The sequence below is a fragment of the Dasypus novemcinctus genome, chromosome 24 (assembly GCF_030445035.2).
Source record: "Dasypus novemcinctus isolate mDasNov1 chromosome 24, mDasNov1.1.hap2, whole genome shotgun sequence".
NCBI lineage: Eukaryota > Metazoa > Chordata > Mammalia > Cingulata > Dasypodidae > Dasypus > Dasypus novemcinctus.
The window spans coordinates 42332156-42349149 of NC_080696.1; the positions used below are offsets into that span (position 1 = coordinate 42332156).

The 16994-nt window shown below is 56.9% G+C and overlaps 1 protein-coding gene and 1 long non-coding RNA gene across 4 annotated transcripts in view; one reads left to right on the forward strand and one right to left on the reverse strand.

Moving 5' to 3' along the window:
- The window catches only part of LOC101429979 (uncharacterized), a 115015-nt gene extending 103485 nt beyond the window's left edge, over positions 1–11530 (reverse strand). For 2 of the 3 annotated variants that reach the window (XR_189147.5, XR_011647329.1), the window contains exon 1: positions 10977–11521. This is a non-coding gene — a long non-coding RNA (uncharacterized lncRNA). Of the gene's footprint in view, positions 1–10976 lie in introns of all 3 variants that reach the window. The other variant, XR_011647328.1, reaches the window with a different exon arrangement.
- Positions 10645–16098, forward strand: SLC32A1 (solute carrier family 32 member 1). The gene is made up of 2 exons (XM_004482266.4): positions 10645–12387; positions 14261–16098. Exons 1-2 carry the CDS (start codon positions 11995–11997, stop codon positions 15446–15448), a joined length of 1581 nt encoding a protein of 526 aa, XP_004482323.2. The 5' UTR covers positions 10645–11994; the 3' UTR covers positions 15449–16098.
- The last annotated feature ends 896 nt before the right edge of the window (positions 16099–16994 follow it).

Sequence of the window (16994 nt, forward strand, 5' to 3'; positions counted from 1 at the left end):
CTTTCAAGGAACACTGAGGACCCGGGACTGGTGAAAGGGGAAGGGTCTGCAGCACCCACCCCTGGGGTCACGGCTGGTCTGGAAGGGGTTAGCCATTGGTGCTGGCTGGCCCAACGCTGAGGGGCTTGAGTGCTGTGCAGGGAGGAGGAGCTCTCCCTGTCGATGGGACCTGGACTGGAGGGCCCACCCAGGGGACCTGCTGCCTCCGGCCTCCTGCCCTGGAGCCTGGGCTTCCTCCTGGCTGAGGGGACTGCTGTGTGAGCAAATGCCCTTCTCGGAACAGGGTCTGCTCCCGGCCTGTCCGGTGGGCTCCAGGCCCCCGGTTCCACCGGTGAGTGCCACCAGACCCTTGGGCTGAGCATGGCAAAATCTGGTGACAACATGCCAGTTACTGAGCACTTCCTAAAAGGCACAGAACTCCACGCACATCGTCTCATCAAATCCTCACGGCAGCCCTATGAGGAAGGTCCTATGATTAATGAGCAAAAGATGCACGGAGAAGTTCAATTACTTCCTTGGGCCTCACAGCCAGCAGTGGTAGGACCGGGATTCAAAATCAGGCAGTCTGACCCTAGAATGAGTCCCTTAACCGTGATGCTCTGCGGCTCATGCTGAACTCGCTGAATCGGCCCTGGGCATCTCCAGGCCTCCCACCACTGGCTTTGGAAATTGAGAATCACCCTGAGCAGCCGCTTGGCTTTGGTGACAAATGGACACAGGCTCCAGGCACAATGCTGGCACCTGTCGTCATGTGGCCTTGGGCAAGGTGCCCGGGCTCTCTGGGCCTTGGTCTCCAGATGTGTGAAGCGATATAAGGACAGCGCTGGACATCTGTGTCCTTGCCTGCTCAGGGCCTCTCCTTTCCCTCCCAACTCCCACTCCGTAGGGTCACTGCTGGATTTGCCATAGTCATAAAGGACCTTGACTCTCCAAGTACAATTGATTGATTGAGGGGTGGACAGTAAATTCAAGCCAGCCAAATCCTTCCCTGGACTTTTCGAGCCAAGCCTTGGACAGACAGCCAGTCCCACTCCCAAGGTGACAGCTGTGACTAGGAGGCTTGAGAGCTGTTGCCCTTCACACTTCCTTCAACGTGGAAAACGTCAGTTTGCAGTGAAAGAGAACAAAGATGGCACGCTGAGGGAAGCAGGGGGGTCCCTGATCCCAGCTCTCCAGAGACCACCCTGCTCCCTGCAATTACCAGAGACCCCAGCATCCTCCAGGAAATGCCCCTTTTGACCTAAGCTGGTGGCTGAGGTTGAGGACAAAATGAGATAATACATGAGAGGCACTTAGTACATCAGATGGAAAAAGGAGCCCTCATCAAATGGTCGGGATAATTATATTACGACAAGAGCACATGCTCAGCTCAAACCCACACCCCGTGAGGCAGAAGAGCAAACTTCTCTCTTCTGTAAGTCACTGTGAGCTGGGTGGGCCCATAAACCTCCTTGGATGAGACAGGCTCGGGGGCCAAGAGGAGGAAAGGAGGCATGCTAGCAGGAGGAAGAGTTTGGGCAATGGACCGGAGGCTGGAAGGAGGAAGCAGGTGTTGGTGAAATACAGAGGTGGGCGGCTTGGGGACCCCCCCATCTGGCCCGTGCCCGGCTGATAGCACAGTGGTTTGTCCACGGGCTTGCAGAGAGCCCCCTACACACCAGCCTCTGTGCTGAGCCCCAGAACACAAGGGGGATGAAGACACAGGCCATGCCCACCTGTGCACAGTGCCATGGGAAAGCCAGAGGGTGGGAAGAGTGGCACACACCAGGCTTGAGGAATCACAGATGGCTTCCAGAAAGAGGTGACATCTAAGCAGGGACCTAAAGAGTGACTTAATAATAATAATAATAATAGCAGCTAACCTCCTTTAAAGACATATTATGGGGGAAGCAGATGTGGTTCAAGCAGATGAGCACCCGCTTTCCCACATGGGATGTCCTGGGTTCAGTCCCTGGTGCCTTCTAAAAGCAAACAAGGGAAGTGGACTTGGCTCAACAGATAGAGCGTCCGTCTACCACGTGGAAGGTCCATGATTCAAACCCCGGGCTTCCTTGACCCGTATGGAGCTGGCCCACGCGTGGTGCTGATGCGCGCAAGGAGTGCCCTGCCACGCAGGGGTGTCCCCTGCATAGGGGAGCCCCACGCGCAAGGAGTGCGCCCCATAAGGAGAACCACCCAGCACGAAAGAAAGTTCAGCCTGCCCAGGAGTGGCGCCATACACATGGAGAGCTGACGCAGCAAGATGACACAACAAAAAGAGACACAGATCCCCGGTGCCACTGACAAGAATAGAAGTGGACACAGAAGAACACACAGCGAATGGACACAGAGAACAGACAAATGGGGCAGGGGGGTAAGGGGAAGGGGAGAGAAGAAAATAAAAATACATCTTTAAAAATAAATAAATAAATAAAAGCAAACAAGCGAACATAAAAAAACCAACTCAGGTGAGCCGATGTGGCTCAGGGGTTGAGTGCTGGCTTCCCACATATGAGGTCCAGGGGTCAATCCCCAGCCCTGGTACCTCAAAAAAAAAAAAAAAAAGACCTGTTACCTGTGAGATGCTTTTCATGTGTTCATTATCTCCTTGAATTCCTCTCCAGTACCCTGACAGTGAAGTCTGATTGTCCCCCATTGAACAGACAAGGAAACTAAGGTAAAGTGAGTCCCTTGCTCACACAGTACCAAGGGGTGGAGCCTGGATTTGAACTCAGCTCTACCTGCCTTTAAAGGGTATCTTTTTTTTTTTTGGAGGTACCCACAGATGCAGGCCACAGCGACAGGGGATACAGGGGGGCCCTGGGTGGCAGAACTTCCTTCTGAGCCCCACCTGCCTCTCACAACCCCCCTTGGGGCTGGGCAGCCAGAGAGAAGTAGTCAAGGGACTGGGTTTCCAGCTGCCCTGCTCAGACCCTCTCCATCTAGAGTGCGGAGCGAGCTGGGGCTTCTCGGCCAATCACTGAGCCCACCCTAAATGAGCTGTAATGACTCCTGATTGCTCCTTTGTCGCTGGGCTGGCTCGCAGCGCCATTCCATCTGAGGCTGCGGGGAGGGGGGCAGGAAGGCTACGCAGGCCGACATGCGCCGCTCGTTTCCTATTTTCAGATAAGAGCATGTGTGGGTGTCTGAGCACCCCTGGGCTCTCAGAGATCCAAGGGGCAGACATGGATGGGGGTGCGGGCATGGGGATGAACAGAACCAGCTCCCACGCGGGCAGGACTTCACAGTTTGCAATGCACATCTCCCACCATCCCATGGGGGCAGGAGCATATCTCTGTTTGAATAATGACTAATGGAAGCTCAGAGAGCAAACAGCTAGTAGATAATGGAACCAAGTGAGGTTCCATTTGTTAATTCACTCAAACATTTATTGAGCACCTACTGTGTGGCAACAACTATAATAGCAAGAGCTGGTTTTTACTGTGCACTTACTATGTACTAGGTGCTTTGCTGTACAGTTTTCCTATAATGCCTCATTAATCTATCAGCACCATGGAGCTGAGTGAAGCAGCCACTCTACAGGGGCAGACGTATTTCTGGTTCCCTCCTGAAGACTGGCTTGTGCCAGAGGTGGTTAATATACAGGGGCACTTGGAGGGGAACAGGAAATGAGGGGCCGAGGGGAGCGGGGAGAAAGAAAGGGTCCCAAGAGAGGGGTGACCTCAAGAGGGATGACCGCATGGGGGCTCCAGGAGATCTGATCCAAGAAACCACGCCCTGTGGAGGGTGAGGAGCCTGTGTGAGCTGCTGGCAGTAGAAGAGTCACACACACTTGCCCACGCGCACAAAGCCTTGGATGCTGTTGCTCTGAAAGAACCCACTTGGACTTCCTCGTTTGGACTCCCAGAGCAGTACCGCCCCCTGCAGCTTAATCATGAATGCCCCGCCCCTTCCTTGCACTGCCGGGGGCATGGTTTTAGGATGATGGCTTCTACCCGCATTTAACAGGTGAGCAAAGTGAAGCCAAGAGATCTTGAGTCACCTGACACACTCCTGAGTGTCCCCCAGGAGTGGCAGAGCTGAGCCCTAAACCAATACCTCCTTCAGGCTGTCCCTGGACCCAGTGCTCATGAGGCCACCCTGAGACCCACCATACCTGGCAGGCAGTTGATGGAATAGCCTCAGCTCCTCACCATAAAACAGCAAGCTCCCCCCGCCCCACCCTCCCCACGGCCCAGCTCTGCTCAGAGCTATTAACCAGGTCACGCTGGCTTGTCCCAGTCCAATAGTTCCCTTAATTGCCTTTTTATAGCACGTCGTACAACTGTTCATTACGCTGTCATATTTCCCCTCGAAGGCAGCAGAGGGGGAGCTGAGTGGAGGACGGGGGCCTGTCCAGGTGGCAGGGGCTGTGTGAGGGGCACCAATGTGTGCAGTTTATTTTCTACTTGGTCAGAACGAATTAAATGCATGCCTCTCACACTTGAGTAATGCATACACTACTTTTAAAGGGGCAACATCACAGCCCCCACCCCAAACAGTTGACAAATGATCCTTATTATAATTTTACTGAAACAGGCACAAACATAAAGCGAGATACAAGCCCCTTATTCTTTGAGCTCTCGTGCGACTGGAAAAACAAAGCAAGTGTCCAATGTAATGCAAACGAAGCTACCAAATCAGAAATTTCAAAATAGCTCTATTAATTTAATGTGATGGATGATGTTTTGCTGGAATTAAATCGCCACTTGCACAGTGAATATGGGCTGTCTGCTTTGGCATTTAGCCCCCCTCTGTTCTTTTGTCACAAGGCCCATGACAGTAAAAGCAGTATTTGGTCATTCGGGAGAATGGCTCTGCCGGTGGGTTTTTCGATACAAAATAAAATAATGTAAAATTAACACAGACTGGGTGAGGGCTCTCATGCCCCAGGTTATGAAATAATAAGCGACCCAGGAGCCTTTTTCACTGTTCAGTGTCTGCTGTCATACCACAGGCGAGGACCATGTGATCTTCTTGGGACGTCACACAGACTTCAGTGAAATCCACAAGCCTTTCTAAGCACCTACTGTGTGCATGGCCCTGTGGCCCTGCCTCTGTCCCAGAGGGGTGGCCCATGTAGGTGGGAGGAGGACAGAGGTGGCCCAGACTAGATCTATACATCGGTCAGTGCAGAGAGGATCCCGAGAGCCGACGTGGAGCCTATGCGAGCCAGACCCGGGCTGCAGCCCCTCTCTGGAGCCCACCGACCTGAGCCTTTGCGGACAGACCCATCTAGAGTGCTGAAATCATAAAGTCAACTCTGGAGCTGGGTGGTCCTGGGTTTGAATTCTGGCTCTTCCATACCTAGCTGTGAGACGTCAGGCAAGTTACTTAACCACTCTGCACTCCCATGGCCTCATCTACAAAATGGGCACAAAACCAATCCAGGCCCGAGGGGAGGCTGGAAGGCTTAAATGAGGCTTAAACACAGGCAAAGCAAGTAATCTAAAACCTGGCAAAGAATATAGAGGCGGCAAACGTTAACCTTGATAGCCTGCCTGACCCCAAGTCTGAAAAGAACTAGAACGAGAAAGAAGCCTCCAGATTGGGCTGTTAGCCCGGAGGCCGGGCAGCCCTCGCGGTGGGCTTCAGGGGCTTTGAAAGCCTGTGCGGCCGTGTGTGTGCGTGCTTAGGGGCTGGCAGCGGCGCACACTGAGGACTTTACTCGCTCTGGGTGAGGGCAGGTTTTGACCAGCGAAGGCTGATGCTTGGCGCTTCTAACTAAAGCAAGGATCAGCCCCAGCCCCAAGAGTCCACCCCTCCCACCCACCTCCATCGTTGTCCCTCCCGGTCTTCTCTCCTGCTTGCACCCATCCACCACCATCTCCCCACGTCCAGTCCAGCAGACCCTGCTATAGTCTCATAAAATGACAGTGGACTAACTTCAGGATTGTGAGACTTTAAGGAGATAATCCAGGGACAGGATTTTCTACAGAACCTGACACACAAGTGTGTCCAAAAAAGGTAGGCTCTGCACCAACAGGCTTGAGGGCTCAGGAAGGCGGACCCTTGGCCCCTTTGCATTCCTGGAGCCTCAGGTTCCCGTCACGGGGCTCATTAGAGTCAGAGCCTCCGCCACTGGGGTTGCCTCTCCCAGCTGCATAACCGGTAATCCACAGACGCCTCGAGAAGGGGCGCTGTTCTTGCAAGGAGTCCCTGGACCTGGGTGAGCGCCCAAGCCCTCTCTCAACAAAATCATATCTCACCATGAGTGTACAACTGGCTTTCAAATATGTAGGTGCTGATGTAAGCCTAAGAGACAAATCCGGGAGTAGATGTGTCTCACGCAGTTGAGCACCTGCCTCCCATATGGGAGGCCCCGGTTGCCGGTGTCTCCTGAAAAAAAAACAAAAACGGAAAGAAAAAAAACCAAGTCAGGAGAGCCGATGTGGCTTAGTGGTTGAGCACTGGCTTGCCATATATGAGGTCCCAGGTTCAATCCCTGGCCTGGCACCTCAAAAAAAAGAGAGAGAGAAAGACAAATCTATTTAGAAGAGCAAGGGGGAAAAAAAAAGTCAGAATTCAGAGCTGGACTTTGGCCATTGTTTATGTGTGGTCCCTCAACCAATTATATTAGAAGTTCATGGCGGGGGGAGGGGGGATCAATGGTTTTGTGACATTGATTTAATCCAACCCCAAGGATGTTTACTCAGTGTCCACTGTGTGCAGGGGACTGAGGGGGGAGAAGGCCGAGTGCTCCCTGCAGAATGGGAGACTGTTCTCAGGAAAGGGCAGGTCTAGCCCTGAGCCTGGTTCAAGGCCCCTCCCACAGTCCCTGGCAGTTTCTCCTCGTTTCAAAGGCTGTTGAGGACAAGATCTGGGTCCCCATGTCCCCTGCACCTGGTCCCAGAAGCCTGAGCCAGGACTCCCCTGGACATTGTCCTGGTCCAGGCATCCAGTCTTTGCTGGGACTCCTCTAGAAGTGGAATGCTCGCTACCTCAGCAAGGAAAACTACTAACACTTGCAAAGTGAGGTAGATAGATAGAGATGCATACAGACATAATGTACATACAGGCTTTTTTCACCCTGAGCTGGCAGAAGCAGCATCTACACCCATCAGAGCCTCATCTGATCTGTCCCACTGAAAGCAGAAGAATGGTGATCTCCGTGCAGTGCGTGGGCTGCCCGCCCGGAGCTCTCGGTCTTGCTGCCCACTCTCCTCTTTTGTGCCCATGAGGGAATGGGGCTCTGGTTTGGGGCAAGGAGAGCATGGCTTTCTCCAGCTGTAGGGAAACCTCACCCCTGCCCCAGGCCCAGGATGCTTGGCAGGGGTATTAATGGAGGCAGTGCCTGTCCCTGCAGAAGGAAAACGTTCACAGGCTGCGTTGCTCTGGAAAAGGAGGGCTCAGAACCACAGTCTGGGGAGAGGGAGTGGGGCCTGTGTGTGATCACTCAACCCCAAAATGATGCTCATGATGCGGGCTTGCCAGACCATTAATTCAAGGGCTTCGCCTACCTCCCCCCTCCACGCTGCTGCCTGTTCTGGGAGATAAGCCCTGTTCTATTTAACCCTATTTATTCCCCTAAAGTGGCCTCCATCTCATTCAGCCAAGCGTTTAACCCCTGGGTACTGAGGGCATCAGAGCTGTGTGGCGTGGGCACGGTGCGTTTCACTGGGTCCAGGCTTCAGGGGTCTGATCCAGAATCGAGTCCTTGCTTCAGGTCCTCCAAGACGTTGTGTGGCCCTGGGAAGAGAGTCCCCGTCCTCACTCCAAGGTCAGGCAGGGACAGCTCCCACCCCTCAGCCCTCATTTTCTTAGTCACAAGATCTGGGTCCTGACATTGGCAAAGAGAAAGGCGATGGCACCTCCACCTCCTTTGTAACTCTCTGGCCGGCACCTCTGCCTGGCATGTCCTCCTGTCCCCCTGCTGTCCCTCTTCCTGCTTGTCCCTTTTAGTGTCTTCCCTGCCTCCTTCCTCCCTTTGTTCCCTCCTCTTCCTCCCCCCTCCCCCAGCGATTACAGAGAGACCTTCTTGCATTTGTGGGTGTCTGATTGTTGGTCTCAGAATTACTCTGTGTATATGCTCCTTGTGTCTGCGTGTTGTCAATGCATGTACGAATTTCCATGCGTATGTCTGTCTTTGCACCATGTGTCTAAGCCTGCTAGTCTGGGTGGCTCTGTCCAAGCAAATGAATCCCTGGGTGTCTGTCCTGGTTTTTTGTGTTTTACAGGCAGTCTCAGTACAAAACTTGCGTGTGTCCGTCCATATGCCAGGCTGTCCTTGACCTCAGTGTAAATCTGCCAATGTACTCAGATCTAGGTTTTGGTCCTCATTTCTTTGGGCAGCTGTCAGACTGCTTGTCGTTCTCTGTGTGTTAGTATGTGAGTGCGTGCGTGTGTGTTTGTGTTATACGCTGTGTTTCAACTCAGGAGGCCAAGCTGCTGCAAATTCCTCTCCCTGGGGAGCCACGAGAGGAGCTGTTTAGAAGAATTTGGAGGTTGATGGCTTCCCTAGAGCAGAGTCCAGCTCATTCCCTCTGGGCAAAGAGAGCTGAAGGCCAGATGGTGGGCAGGAGCTGGGGGAGGCTAGTTCGTCCTCTGAAGCTGCCTGCCAGGCCGCCTGCCCTCTGCCTCCTGACCTTCACGCCCTTCACCACAGGGCAGCTCGGGCCTGGACGCGGGTAGCGCCAGGGAGGCGCGGCAAAGGTGGAAGAGTAGACCCTCCAATCCACTCCGACTCTTGGACTCAGTCACGAGCTTTTTCTTGGACACTGATTTTTGCCCACACAATGAGAAATGGCCAAGGGGGTTCAGTAACAACCGCAACTGAAAATAATTGCTACCACAGTCGAGGGCGCCTAGCATAGGCTAAGCATTTTATATACATTATCTCATGGAATCCTCTCAATAATTCTATGAGGTTGTTACTATTTTCCCATTTTACTGATGAGAAAATGGCAGCTACGAGCAAGAACCAGTCCAGTATCACACAGCTAGCATGCAGTGGAACAGGATTTTCCAAGAAGGGGTGAGCTGTGTGGGAGCTTGCCACACCTGCCTTCAGCCTGGGAAGAGGTATTTATTGCCGACAGCAGGAAAGCATCTAATTACAGCCAGAGCCACTGAAATCTCATTTCAAATTTCATCTCTCTTGACAGCAAGGGGGCGAAACACTGAACAACCAGGGAGAGGGGATGGAAGGACAAGACGTAGCGGTGGAGGGCCAGGGTTCCTGGGTTCAGGCCAGGACCGTGACCTTGGGCAGGGCACTTCACTGCTTGAGATGTGAGTTCGCTCTGCTGTAGAATGAAGGTGGAAGCCAGGAGGGACCAGCCCGTTGGGATGTCTTAGGGAGGGTTTAAGCACCGCAGAAAGAGTGATCAGATAGGGTGCTCTCTGTGGTTCTTCCCAGACCTAAGAGTTGGGGTGCACAGTACAGGCAGGCTCCATGTTTGGGTCATTTTGGTGCTTCCCGCAAGAGCCACAAGGGAGCCACGTGCACAGTAAGGGCTGAGAAGGTTTGCTGCACTAATGAATAAACGACCCCTTTCTCACCCTTGAAGAAAGAGCTTCCTAGTCCACCTTGGGCCTATAGCTTTGAATGTCATGAGAGAAAAGGAAAAGAGGGTAAGTATTTCTGACCCTCATTAAACCAACACATGACTTGGGAATGGCCAATTGAGTCATGCCATTGATTCACTTGTCAAAGAAAGCATCAACACCCATCTCAAGAGCTGCATCTGTATGGGGCTGGGGGGCACTAGGGAACCCTACAAAGACACCCAGTTTCTGCCCGGATGGTCTCATGCAGACCAAAAGAATTCACCAGGAACAGAAGGGGAGGGGATGGGGGTTAGGAGATGAGATCTTTGTCTAGAAGAATCTGTAGGGACAGGCTCTTGGACAGGGTAAATCTCTAGGATGGGAGATCAGATCTATCTCAAAGCCTCTTTGGAGGAGAGAATCTGTGTCTTGTCTTTGTTCTGAATCCTGCCATGACTTGGAGGTCTGGGTTTGGGGATGGGCTCTAGGGGGAGGTTTTTTGTCGTAGTGGCTGGGGAGAGGGCAGAGTCCCTCAAGTTAGAGGGAGGGCTCCTATTTGGTTTCTGCCCGGCAGGCGGTGGGGGCTTACCTGTGCTCCTGCGGAACTAAGGGGCTGTGTGGGAAGGGATTAGGAGACCTCTGTCCAATGTAGTGGAGGTTCCCTCGTTGGGAAGGGGCTTTCGGGAGATGGTGGCGCGCCTGAGGGGACCTGGCTATCCCGGCAGCTCCAACTCACTGGTCAGAGCCCTCAGGCCGCCCTACTTGTGCGCTGATGTGGGCTAATCTAGACTGCCCGGGAGGAGGAGACTGAGGTTCCGAGAGAAAGGGCCTCGGCAGAAGGGATACTGGCGGGCCCTTCCTTCGCTCTTCCCCTCTGCCGAGTCACAGCCTCCAGGCTGGGGCTGCGAGGTCGAACCGTGCTGTACACGGTACGGCTTGGGGGAAGGAGTCCGGGCGGGAGCCCAGCCGGGGACACACGCAGGGACCTATAGAGCAGCGGACCCGCTCGCAGACACAACTACAAAGGCACTCACACACGCTCGAACGCAGACAGCGCACAACCTCCGCGCAAGGACACATACATCTACTGCGCACACACACAGACTCAAACCCGCACAGAACCACATACACTCACAGAATACACACGGTTACAAAATTTCCCCTTCGCAATCAAACACAGATCCGGCCCTAAGCAACAGCTAATAGAGTATCGGTCTTTGTCTCTCTCATACCCTCGCGCACACATGCACGCACCCCACTCAATCCAAACAGTGCAGGCTCTGGTGGCCCGGACCACGGCGGTGCGGGCAGGGCCTCAGCGCACCGCGCGCCTCCGCGCTTCGGTTCGCAGCGCGGCGAGCCCGTCCTTCCTCGCGCGGACACCGCCTGCGCCCCTCCAACCGCGTGGACTTTCGCAAACGCGCCACGAGGCCTCCGCGGGGTATCCTCTACCAAGTCTGTCTCCTTCCAGTCCCCCAGCCCCATCGAAAAGAAAACGAAAAGCCAACCTTTCGCCTCCATTCTGCACACATTTGGAACGCGGTTGCCTGCGCCAGCGACGCGCAGAATCTCTTCCACCGAGGTGTCCCTGGCCTCGCGAAGACAGTCCCAGAGACGGAGCCTGGAGCTGAGCATTCTTGAGAGGGGCCATGCCGGACACTTCTGACATTGAGCGGGCTTGCGGCCAGTTTTAAGTGCGAGTCGTGCGTGCCGAGGTGACAGACCGACGCCCAGACGACCCGCGCGGCGGGAGACAGGCATCGGTCCTGCTAGCTTTCCGAGCGCCCAGTTCTGTCTTTGGCCAGAGGATTTCGCACCGCGCGGCTTCGAGACGCTGGAGGAGGTGGTCCAGGGCGGGGAACAGCAAGAATCAGCCCGCCCGGGCCCCCTCCCTTCCCCCGGGCGGCCGCGAGGTGGGAAGGGCCAGGATCCGAGTTTAGCACCTCCCCCAGAAATGCAGCACTCCTGCCCCCCAATCCCGCCCGCGCGCCCTCTCCTGCTCCTTCCCGCCGCCTTCCCAAGGGCAACCTTCTCCTGCCCCCGTCTCCCTTCTCTTCCCTCCTGAGTCCCTTCCCGCCCCCTTTCTCATCTCCTTGCCCCCTCCCCAAGCACCCCCCTCCCCCGCCTCGGGGTGTTTTCCCTTCCTCGCCCCCTCCCCGACTGATTCCGAGAGGCGGGCGCGCAGCGGGCTGCGCTCGGGTGGGGGCGCCGCGCCAGCCTCGCGCAGCGGCTCTGACGCCGCCGCCGCCCTCCGCCGCCCAGCCCGCGCCCCGCGGCAGCTCCGCAGTGCACTCGCCGCCGCCGCCGCTCCGCCAGCCCCGCCGCCCGCCGGGTCCAGCCCTGAGCCAGCCTCTAGCGCCAGCCGAAAGGGTCATGAGCCAGAGTGGTCCCGGGCGCCGCGGAGAGAGCGAGCGGAGATAGCGGCGCTGCGCCCTCCCGCCCTCGTGGTCTCGCCGCGCGTCCCCCGCGTCCTCGGCCCCCTCGGTCCTTCTCCGGGTCCCTTCGGGCCCCCTCGCCGCCGCCGCCATGGCCACCCTGCTCCGCAGCAAGCTGACCAACGTGGCCACGTCCGTGTCCAACAAGTCTCAGGCCAAGGTGAGCGGCATGTTCGCCAGGATGGGCTTTCAGGCGGCCACGGACGAGGAGGCGGTGGGCTTCGCGCACTGCGACGACCTCGACTTTGAGCACCGACAGGGCCTGCAGATGGACATCCTGAAAGCCGAGGGCGAGCCCTGCGGGGAGGAAGGCGCCGAGCCGCCCGTCGAGGGTGACATCCATTACCAGCGTGGCGGCGGCGCGCCCCTGCCGCCCTCGGGCTCCAAGGACCAGGCGGTGGGGGCTGGTGGCGAGTTCGGGGGCCAGGACAAGCCCAAGATCACGGCGTGGGAGGCCGGCTGGAACGTGACCAACGCCATCCAGGTGAGCGCGGATTCCCGGCTCTGCCCCCAAACGAATACAGGGTAGTACCCTTTCCCCTTCCCTCCCGGCCAAGCTAGGATCTCCGCCCCGCAGTGGTGTCCCCCGCCCGGATCCCCTCCCACCACCCCGGCCGCAGGACAGCCAGGCCGAGGTGCGGCTAGCCAGATACACATTTCTAGAAACCCAGCAAAAGAGAGGGAAAAAGGGGGGAGAATGTGAAATCGGGGTGGGGGACTGAGGGAGAAAGAAAATCAGGATTCGAAGGAATGGTGTTGCCTGGGACTTCGGAATGGACTCACAGCTGCATTTTCCGGACGAAGGGGGACGGAGAAATCGCTGCACCGGGAGTCTCCTCCCCGGAGACACACGCGCGCACACGCACCTAGGCAGACACACATGCCCACAGCCCCGCCTCCCCACGAACAAAAGCGCGCACAGGCGCACACGACATCTCTATATAAAGCACACAACTATGCCCACACGCACCTACGTACAACCCTATACTCCCCCACAGGCACATACCTGTACATGCAAACTTGCCCCAAAAGACTCATACATACCCCCTTCCTGTTAGGGACATGCACGCGAACTCACACGTACAAGCACCCAGGTGTGTGCACAGAAGCGCATACAATTCACGGTAACCCCGGGGTACCTGCACAACGACTCACCCCTCTCGCCCGAAATCCCGACTGCAGCGCACAGAGGCGGCTAGCTCCTGCGCGTATAACCCCGGCGAGGCCCCCACCCGAGGCTTAGAACCGCCTTTGGTCTTGAGGCCCACCATCCCTTTCCCCCACTCCTACTCCCACCCCACCCCACCCACGCCAGGCGGCGCGGGATTCCACCAGTGGGTTTCTGGTCCGCACAACGACTTATGGAGCAGGTGGGGGCCGGCAGGCAGAGGCTTGCGGAGCGGAGGAGGCTGCAACCCTAGGCGCCCCGGGACCCTGCGGCAAGACCCCGCGGGGTCCTGGGAGTTCGTGATCGTTGGGGCGCAGATCGCGGGATTCCCGCAGACCACAGCCGCGGCGAGGTTGCTCAGGGACCCTGCCCTGAGCGCGACTCCGCCAGGCCATGCGCACTAGGCGGCTCGAGCCGAGACGCCTCCTGCTTTAGGGCCGGACCAGATGGCCACGCGGGACCGGGGACCCGGGCCACCCGGGCCGCTGACGCCTTCGTCTGGGGCGCCTTTGCAGGTAGCGTTGGGTAGGCCGGGTAGTGAGCCGGGGCGGCAGGCTGGAGGCCCGCTGGCTTCCAGGTACCTGGATTTCGTTCGTTTTTCTTTCCTCCTTCCATAGCCCTTCCCGCTCAACCCCATGGCTTCTGGACTTGACCTTTTGTGCAGCGCCCACGTTCTCGCCGGAGACCCTGTCTGTTGCTTATCTCTACCACCCCCATTTAGTCCCCTTTCCTTAGGACTTGGCCCCGGCCCAAGGCAACTGCAATAAGGCCCTAAGACCCCCTCCTTTCCCCCCTCCCTCCGCTTCTGGTCACCCCCCATCCACCCCAAGGACGTCCCTAGGAGGTGGGATACTCTCTCTTCCGTATTCTTTGCCTCCCTGTGGCTGCGTCATCCTCAATGTCTCTTCCTCTCTAGACCATCTCCTTTCCTTTCCTACTGCCGCCTTTAACGTTTCCTTCCCGAGTATGGCCCTTAAACAACCCATTTTCTCCCCTAAGGCCCCCCCTGCCCGCCATTGCAGCCCCTCCTTAAATCTCTTCCGATCTCCTCCCAGGGGCTTTAGGCCCAGCTCTCAACCTTTCTTCGCTGTCCCCTTCCAGCCTTACGTAGCCTAAGCCACGCCCCAGGGCCCCTCTTCTGAGGTCGCGGCTCTGAGCGCGCGGGTCTGGTTGCCTCTCCGCCCCACAGGGCATGTTCGTGCTGGGCCTGCCCTACGCCATCCTGCACGGCGGCTACCTGGGGCTGTTCCTCATCATCTTCGCCGCCGTGGTTTGCTGCTACACCGGCAAGATCCTCATCGCGTGCCTGTATGAGGAGAACGAGGACGGCGAGGTGGTGCGCGTGCGGGACTCGTACGTGGCCATCGCCAACGCTTGCTGCGCGCCGCGCTTCCCCACGCTGGGCGGCCGCGTGGTGAACGTGGCGCAAATCATCGAGCTGGTGATGACGTGCATCCTGTACGTGGTGGTGAGCGGCAACCTCATGTACAACAGTTTCCCGGGGCTGCCCGTGTCGCAGAAGTCCTGGTCCATCATTGCCACTGCCGTTCTGCTGCCCTGCGCCTTCCTCAAGAACCTCAAGGCCGTGTCCAAGTTCAGCCTGCTGTGCACTCTGGCCCATTTCGTCATTAACATCCTGGTCATCGCCTACTGCCTATCGCGCGCGCGCGACTGGGCCTGGGAGAAGGTCAAGTTCTATATCGATGTCAAGAAGTTTCCCATCTCCATTGGCATCATCGTGTTCAGCTACACGTCGCAGATCTTCTTGCCTTCGCTCGAGGGCAATATGCAGCAGCCCAGCGAGTTCCACTGCATGATGAACTGGACGCACATCGCCGCCTGCGTGCTCAAGGGCCTCTTCGCGCTCGTCGCCTACCTCACCTGGGCTGATGAGACCAAGGAGGTCATCACCGATAACCTGCCTGGCTCCATCCGCGCCGTGGTCAACATCTTCCTAGTGGCCAAGGCGCTGTTGTCCTACCCACTGCCCTTCTTTGCTGCGGTAGAGGTGCTGGAGAAGTCGCTTTTCCAGGAGGGCAGCCGAGCCTTCTTCCCCGCCTGCTACGGCGGCGACGGGCGCCTCAAGTCGTGGGGGCTGACGCTGCGCTGCGCGCTCGTGGTCTTCACGCTTCTCATGGCCATCTACGTGCCGCACTTCGCGCTGCTCATGGGCCTCACCGGCAGCCTCACGGGCGCCGGCCTCTGCTTCCTGCTACCCAGCCTCTTCCACCTGCGCCTGCTCTGGCGCAAGCTGCTGTGGCACCAAGTCTTCTTCGACGTCGCCATCTTCGTCATCGGCGGCATTTGCAGCGTGTCCGGCTTCGTGCATTCGCTCGAGGGCCTCATCGAGGCCTACCGAACCAACGCGGAGGACTAGCGCTGGAGGCGTGCCCTAGGGGTGTTCCTGCGCGCCCCTGCGCCCCCCCTTCACCCCACCCCACCCCGCCCCCTCCAGCTCGGTGCGCCCTGACGCCGCGCTTGGGAAGCCAAGCTTTAAACATCTTTGGTTCCTAGATTCTGATTATTCGGGGATGGGGGGTGGGGGGTAGGGATCCACCAGACATCGCATCTGCGTTTCTGTTTGCCTTTCTTTTCCATAACGCCCTGGTTTGCGGGAGGGAGGCGGGGGCGCAGCTCGCAGGCGCGGGAATTGACCTTGGGGGGACATTTCACAACCATCCAGTGCTCGGAATCTGCAGCGTCCTGCCATTTTCAGCCAGAGCCAGTCCCCATTCCGGAGACACTTCAACCCCGCAGCAGGAAAGCTGGCCGGGAGACATATTTTTGGGTGGGCGATTTGTCTTCGGTGAAGCCGGAAGGCAAGAAGCCGCGGCGAGGCTGGCTTGCCTGCGGGTTTTCAGGAATCCAAACTCATCTTGTGCAATTTATCAGGTTGTGGAACTGTTCTGTTGTGCCTGTGGTGTGCTCGTGGTGAATAAGATGAAATGTATATCAGAAAAAAAAATCTTATCTCTAATTTAGAGTGCGGTGCATAATTATATCCGCAAATAAAGAAGAAACAAAGGCGCCCGCGGCATGGTGTAAATTCTGTACGGCGGCACCAGCCGGGATCCCTGCGCTGTGCGAGTCTAGGGGTGTGGGGAGTTGGGTTCCCGCCCGGCTAAGACCGAGGGCGTGAAGGAGCCGCTGCACTGGAAGGATCTGGAGAGAGCTCCGAGGTTGGTTCTCATCCAGACTCAGGAAGGAGCCTGCGGAGAGGTTTGGTGTGGCAGCTGCCTGTCCTTCCTTCTCACTAGTTGCTCGTCAAGGTTTATTCGGACCATCACCTGAGAATCTGGGGGACCTCCAGTTCTAACACACAATGCTCTGATGTACAAAATCCCATACATATGTTCAACAAGTAAGTATAGACTGCCTGTACGATTGTCCAACAAACACTTAAAGATTGTGCCGGTTGCCAGGTGAAACCCAGACCTGCCCTCCTGCAGCTTACAGGTAAGCTCAGTAGGGGGAGGGGACAGGCGATAAACAAGGACACAGACAGCTGCAAAATACAGCTGACTGTGAAGAGAGCTATAAAGGAAATCAGGAGCGAGCTGTGTGTTTCCTGGGGTCCCCCAGGGCGGCCGCTAGCCCCAGAACCGCCCCTCGGGTCCCAGCTGGGGGGTTAACATCCACAGAGAAGAGACCTGGCTTTTTAGGGTCGGCGCCCTTTGGGTCCAAATCTCCCCTTTTCTGGTGCCGACCGTTTGAGAATGTGTTTGCTTGAAATACCCAGAGGGCGGTTCTAATCCGGATCCAACTCCAGGGGCAGCACCTCAAGGGATGGCAGGTCCCCAGGCAGGTTGGAAGGGTCAGGGTCAGACTGTCCTCATGGGAGCCGGGAGCTTGGGACAGCTGGGAGGTCCCTGGGGTCTTCTCTCACTGCGAAAGAAGCCACGAGAAAGAGGTTTTTGGTCACC

Excerpts from the sequence above, each read along its gene's own strand:
- SLC32A1 (XM_004482266.4), top strand. The coding sequence starts at position 11,995 with ATGGCCACCCTGCTCCGCAGCAAGCTGACCAACGTGGCCACGTCCGTG. Across the intron at positions 12,388-14,260 it reads ACGTGACCAACGCCATCCAG|GGCATGTTCGTGCTGGGCCT; the intron begins GTGAGCGCGGAT and ends TCCGCCCCACAG.